General features: G+C 33.5%; 1 protein-coding gene across 2 annotated transcripts in view; it reads left to right on the top strand.

The window, feature by feature from the left end:
* The window catches only part of LOC144978507 (degenerin unc-8-like), a 53,696-nt gene that overhangs the window by 43,174 nt on the left and 3,022 nt on the right, over positions 1 to 7,500 (top strand). For both annotated transcript variants that reach the window (XM_078924673.1, XM_078924674.1), the window contains 2 exons: positions 966 to 1,023; positions 7,450 to 7,500. The exon at positions 7,450 to 7,500 is cut by the window's right edge and continues 35 nt beyond it. In XM_078924673.1, coding sequence (XP_078780799.1) covers positions 966 to 1,023; positions 7,450 to 7,500 — 109 coding nt within the window. The remainder of the gene's footprint in view (positions 1 to 965; positions 1,024 to 7,449) is intronic.

Genomic DNA, 7,500 nt, shown 5'->3' on the forward strand with positions numbered 1-7,500 from the left:
TTTGTTTACAAAGCAAATTAAATATGAATGTCCAGTGTGTATGTATTTCTCATGGATTTGAGTGTAAACAGCCAAGTTCTGTGTTAGGTAGGTAGACCATTCCTGGAAAAATCATGACTATAGTCAGTAAGGAGAGAGCTAAGCTTATATACTTTGGATTTAATGCCTATTATTCTTCACTTAAACAATTTAGTGACATGCAGCGAATTCCAAGCCTATACGATTAGTTAAACAAATATTGGCCCATCAGTGCACTTAGTGCATGACCAGATAATTAAAGATGATCAAGGCTTGCACTTTGTATATAATAGTGAAGGAGGGGGTGGTGGTGGTTGTTGTAATGGTTATGGTGGTGATGGTTGTTGCGTTTGCAGTTGCTTTGATGATGATGATGATGATGATGATGATGATGATGATGATGATGATGATGATGATGCTGAAGATGATGATGAAGATGATGATGATGATGATGATGATGATGATGATGTTGATGATGATGTTGATGATGATGATGATGATGATGACGAAGAGGAGGAGGATTAGGAGGAGTAGGAGGAGGAGGAAGATGGCCCATCAGTGCACTTAGTGCATGACCAGATAATTAAAGATGATCAAGGCTTGCACTTTGTATATTATAGTGAAGGAGGGGGTGCTGGTGGTTGTTGTAATGGTTATGGTGGTGTGGTGATGGTGGTGATGGTTGTTGCGTTTGCAGTTGCTTTGATGATGATGATGATGATGATGATGATGATGATGATGATGATGATGATGATGATGAAGATGATGATGAAGATGATGATGATGTTGATGATGATGATGATGAAGATGATGATGATGATGATGATGACGAAGAGGAGGAGGAGTAGGAAGAGTAGGAGGAGGAGAAAGATGTTTATGCTGGTGAAGATGATGATGGTGATATTACTACGACAATTCATCTGTATATCTTTGTTACCATCCTGCAGAGAGAAAAAATACATGAAAACAATTTCTTCACGGATATGGCCAGATGAGGACTATGCTGTATGTATTGGTCTGCTATATCTTTGTCACCTTTTATCATCATCGTCATCATCATTATCATCACCATCATCATCATCATCATCATCACCATCATCATCATCATAATCATCAACAACAATGAATAGTTATGAGTAATTCTCATCGTCATCATCATCGTCATCACCACCACCACCACCATCATCATCATCATAATCATTATGATCATCATACTCATCACGATCATCATCATCATCATCACCATCATCATCATCATCATCATCATCATCATCTTCAACAACAACAATGAATAGTTATGAGTAGTTCTCACTAAATTCTATCGATCAGACTATAAACGTTTACGATTACACATACTTTTGTGCGTTGGTACGTGTATCCGGCTGTCGGATGTTGTGAGTAATTCAACTAAGCTCATAGCATCAATAAAATCTCAACGTTATCAACGATATAAATTCAAATAAAATTGTAATGAACCTCCGTCCACTGAGAGCCATGTCAACCCGAAATGTCAACAACCCTGGCATCGATCTGGTCCGATGAAGTGATTGCTTTTGGCTCGAACAATTTATAGCATATATTGTGACTGATCGTTTCAAAACGGTATTGTTGTTTGTTTTGTTTTTGTTTTGTTTTGTTTTTAAGGGTTTTACGGCGCCTGCAACACATATAGGTCATTTCAGCGCCAGTAAAAGGGAAGAAAATGAGATAGTAAAAAAGTTATAGAATTACAATTAAATCACCCAACGAAAGGTAAGACAAAGAGGACCCGGGAATTGGTTCAAAAAGGAAACAAATGTTTTTCAAGAGCATACTATCAAAGTAGTTAGTTTGCGATCAGCTAAAAGTTATAGAATTACAATTAAAGCACCCTAGATACTATATATGTAAACCAAAAAAATAATACAGTCCATAACAGAGAGATCATTTACAAGACAAAAATATCATCTCCCAAAAGTCTAACTATACATTTGACTGTTTTCCTCTCAGTCAGGGTCCGACCAGGGCCAGGACATAACCAAGTAATCTCATTCCAAGACAAAGACAGAGAGCATGTTGGAAAACATATTTAGGGGAATAGAAGACACAGTAGGTGCCTCCCTGCCCACGATGGGATGTCAGGAACCCCACCAAGAAAACGGCATTCAGTCAAGAGGAGGCTGATGATTTTAATTCAAGTTTAATCATTACTGGGGGTCCCTGCTAGCTCAGTTGTTAGAGCAGTCGCTTCACGCTCAAAGGGACCTAGATCAATCCCGGGTACAGCGATATATGTTTATGTTGGGTATATCGTGAAAGAAATAAAGAGAGAGAGAGAGAGAGAGAGAGAGAGAGAGAGAGAGAGAGAGAGAGAGAGAGAGAGAGAGAGAGAGAGAAAAAATAAGTAGGAGTGAAATATCTGTTCAATGTTATAGTTATCATACAACGTTATAAAAAATGTAACTTAATGATAAATTGCCATATTTATGGACAATAAATATCTATTATTAATATTATTATTATTATTATTATTATTATTATTATTATTATTATTATTATTATTATTATTATTATTATTATTATTATTATTATTATAATTATTATTATTATATTTTTTTCCGACCCTACTCTCCACCCAGCAGTGATTAAATAGCTGCGTCTGTAAGATGTAGTGGAAAGTACTCTGCGATAGATTAACGTCCTATCAAAATGATAATAAGCAATTGCTATTAGCAATTTCACGCTTTAGAAACGGGGATGAACTCCGGCTCCATGGGCCTAATGGCTCTGAAGGACTTCAGCATAACTTTTACATATTTTAAGTTGAAATAAATACGCGTACTGAAAATAGGGAGATTTGTTCCTTAATCTTCAATATGCGGCTATGTAGTCTTGTGGTATAACACTCGGCGCATAGTTGAGTCCTTGGAAAAGGCTCTTTACTCACATTTTCTCACCGTACTCATGTGTACAATGAGAACCTGGTCGTTAACAGCGTTGTCTCTATATGAAAAAAAAAAGATTGTAATATCGCCTAATAAATAGGGGTCATGACTCGTACTACATGTTAAGTGTTGCCATGCTGTTGGATCCTTTGTAAAGCGCTTTGAGCACGTTTAGTGAAAATTACTCTATATAAATGCTCTGGTTTTGTGTTTTTTTCAATAAATTCTAATTTTCTCATTCCTTTTAGTGTGGTTTTAAATAATTATTTTTCTTCAGCAAGATCGTTCCGATTTCATAGCAGATTGAACCGGTGGGTTGCATTTCTTGGTTTTCACATGGATAAAAAAAAGAATAAAATATATCATCACATTTAATCTATTTGCAACACAACGAGTCGGGTTGAATTCTCGCTGAATGAAAACGTTATATATATATATATATATATATATATATATATATATATATATATATATATATAAAAAGCAGAAAAGAGAGTTATGTTAAGGTCACCCATGTTATTATCGCCATGCTATAAAATTATACGCTTTTAACGGAGATGGGAGAAATAGGATTGTTGATGTAAAATAAATAGAAAGAAAACGAAAACAAATAGGGATTAAAGCTAGGAATGAACGCAAGGAATGGCAAGGATGCCAAGAAGTGAATTCATAGATAAACTGATCAGAGCTATGAAATGTTGGTGCTATGTTCTTTATGACACTGTGGCATAATTTGTTATAAAGAAAAAATAGAAGTAAAAAAACAATAATAATAATAACAATAATGGTAATAATAATAATAATAATAATAATAATAATAATAATAATAATAATAATAATAATAATAATAATAATAATAGTAATAATAATAATAATAATAATAATAATTATAATAATAATAATAATAATAATAATAATAATAATGATGATGATGATGATGATGATGATGATGATGATGATGATGATGATGATGATGATGATGATGATGATGATGATGATGATCATGATGTTGATGATGATCATGATGATCATGATAATAATAATAATAATAATAATAATAATAATAATAATAATAATAATAATAATAATAATAATAATAATAATAATAATAATAATAATAATAATAAAAAATAATAATAATAATACTAATAATAATAATAATAATAATAATAATAATAATAATAATAATAATAATAATAATAATAATAATAATCATAATAATAATAATAATAAAAATATTATTATTATTATTATTATTATTATTATTATATATTATTAATAATAATAATAATGATGATGATAATAATAATAATAATAATAATAATAATAATAATAATAATAATAATAATAATAATAATAATGATGATGATGATAATAATAATAATAATAAAAATAATAATAATAAATAATAATAATAATAATAATAATAATAATAATAATAATAATAATAATAATAATAATAATATGGAAGTTTTATATTATTAGTTTAAGAAACTACGGGACCGTCTATATCTATTCCATACAGCAAAAGCTATAAATCTAGCGAAAATTTCTTACTAAAGTTGACTATTAATTCTTCTTTTTTTCATAATCTAAATCATACTAAATACACCGATTTAAGTCGACTGGTCACATTTTGAAAAAAAAAGGATTTTTATTTTTCTAACTCTTCTCTCCTCCTTTATATTATTTCTCATCATTATGGACATAAATTTTTTAAAAAAACCAGGTACAAACTTGAGAGTTTTATTTAGCCCAATATCCACTAAACGTGCTCAAAGTGCTTTACAAGTGACCCCTATCCAACAGCAACACTTAACATATAGGACGAGACATGGCACTTGTTAGGCGATATTTTACACCCAAATACGGTGAGAGAATGTGAGTAAAGAACCTTTTTCAAGGACTCACTATTCGCTGTCCAGAGCGGGAATCGAACCCTGGACATTACAGTCCAAAAGCGAGTGTTACAACACAAGTACACATAGTCATTAAATGATTAATCGACACTCTTGTCTTCCTAAACCGAGAGAAAAAAATGTGCAGATTTGTTTTGCCTGCAATCATTACTAGCAGAATCGATTCCAGTCGTTCCCTTTTGATTGGCTTATCTCTCTCTAAATCAGTTTTAATCAAAACTGGAAAAAATCCCCAGTAAAACGAAAAATTTAAAAATAAATATTAAACGTAGCTGGGAAAGATACAGGAACAAATATTAAATTGAATATTTGTGCCTTATCGCCTCGGAGTGGTATTATGTCGGATAGGCGAATCTGTTTGTTATACATTGAATAATGAGTCCTAAAGTCCGTCAGAGTCATAAAGTCCATGGAGCCGAAGTTTATCCCTTTTTCTATAGAGTGAAACGGACAAAAGCGAATTGCTTGCCACTCTTTGGATAGGACGCCAGTTCATTGCAAAGTGCTTTCCCTCAGATCTAACGGACTCAGCTACCCAATCACTGCTAGCTGGGTTGACAAGAAGGTAAGTAAAAATAATCTTGATTTCACCCTGGATCGATCTAGGTCATTTTGCTTATGAAGCTAGTGCTCTACCAACTGAGCTATTGGGACAACCACAAGGTATATAAGATATCGTAGATTTACCTGCCTTGATGAGCATGATATATCTACACTAATTTCATGCACTGCAAAAAATAAGTTCGGTAAAAATGATCATTTTAATGATCATAATTCAAATCCTTTTTTTGCGTGGGGGTTGGGGGGGGGGGGGGGGGGGGGGGGTGGTAGTTGCTTCACATTGACTCTATACTCGTTGGGTCACAACTTAAGTATACGTATTTGCAGGTCTGATAACACATATTGTTATGATGGGCCCATTGTTGTAATTTTCTCTCAAACCAACACAAAATAGTGTCCATTATAACAATGTTAAATCAAGCCCATAATTACATTCGGTTATCAGACCTTTAAATATGTGCACATAGGTCGCATAATATAATATTATATCCTTTTAAAAAATTATCTGCATTGATAACCTATATTTCTATACTCTGAAACCCCCCCCCCCCCCCCCTTCCCCCCCCCCCAAAAAAAAAAAAAACAAAACAAAAAAAAACAAAAAACTAAACAAAAACAAACAAAAAACAAAAACAAAAAACCCCGCAAAAAACACGTATTTAACATTTTGAGTTAAAAGTTCGTCCTTCAATACGCTTCAACAGTCGTTAACGCCACTCCCCTCGTAATGACGCAAGGTAACTTAGTAACTGGTTCTAAAATATCTGAACAATGGCAGACGCCCTTATGAAATATTTCTCCGACGAGCATAAATGCGTATCCAGAGGGAAAAAAAAAACATTATAAATCTGATCATGTTTTGACTTTTACACATTCTGATCACAAGACATGTGAAAAGTTCTAGCCAGCAGGAATAATAAAAAGTATCGATGTTCTTTGTGTAGAACCACGATGGCCGCCATTGCTGGGCGACGTGACATCAGACTATTGAATCCAATTATCGATCGATTAACATGACCCTCATCTTGTCAAAAACTGCCGAACCCGGGATTTCCTTAGAGTCTCAGGTTTGAAAGTTTCTGTCAAGATGAGGGTAATTTTAATCGATCGATATTTGAAGGACAAGTTTTCTGGCCAAAAACGTGTTATTGTTGCTTTTCTTCTTCTGGATGCGGTACCATGGGGATGAATGCTCCGTAAAAGTTGGTTTTTTATTTAAACTAAAAATTAGGTTTTCAATAGCTCAGTTGGTAGTACTCTCATGAACGTGGGACCTATGTGATCTAGTCGTATGACACTGGCTTACGGATCGCAAGGTCCTGGGTTCGAGCCTCGCTCGGCGCATAGTTGAGTCCTTAGAAAAGGTTATTTACTCTCATTCTCTCATCTTACTCGGGTTTTAAGTGAGTACCTGGCCCTTAACAGCGTTGTCCTTGTCGGTAAAAGGAAAAAGGAATGTTGCCTAACAGGCATCAGGCCTCGTTCTCTGTGTTTCGTGTTGCAGTTGGTCTGGGACCCTTTGACAATCGCTTTTGAGTATGTTTAGTGGATATTGCGCTATATAAAAGCAAGCTCAATTTTGTTTGTCTTTTATTTCATTTTTTAAATATCATTATTCAAAGAGTGCCACGCAGTTGCTAGCATCCTTTTAACGTTATAGAAACGTTATAAACCGACAAAGTAGAGGTGCCTGCCTAAATGAGTTAATAAAATGGAGAGAATGATAAAGGGAGTAGATAAATGTGACTCATAAATAAGTGAACAATACCAAAAAAAAAAAAAAAAAAAAAAAAACGCCAAAAAAAAAAAAAAAAAACCCAAAAAAATCAAAAGAAAGAAACATGAAAAAGGTCAAAGGCCAAATTGTCGTTTCTTTGTTGTTATTCCCTTATTTATGAGTCACATTTACTCCCCTTATCTTTCTCTCCATGACACGGTATAAACTCCGATTCCTTGGTTCTTGGAAGGAAGGCTGCTTTACTGAGGTAATAACGTTCTAAAGTGTGTGTGCTTGATATCTTTTCCAGCAACTCTTTGTCAACACGGTGTGTGGTAAATTTCCAAAGAATTCGGACTGT

This window comes from Berghia stephanieae, chromosome 8, assembly GCF_034508935.2.
Source record: "Berghia stephanieae isolate SIO BIC M18660-M18661 chromosome 8, UCSD_Bste_1.3, whole genome shotgun sequence".
Lineage (NCBI taxonomy): Eukaryota > Metazoa > Mollusca > Gastropoda > Nudibranchia > Aeolidiidae > Berghia > Berghia stephanieae.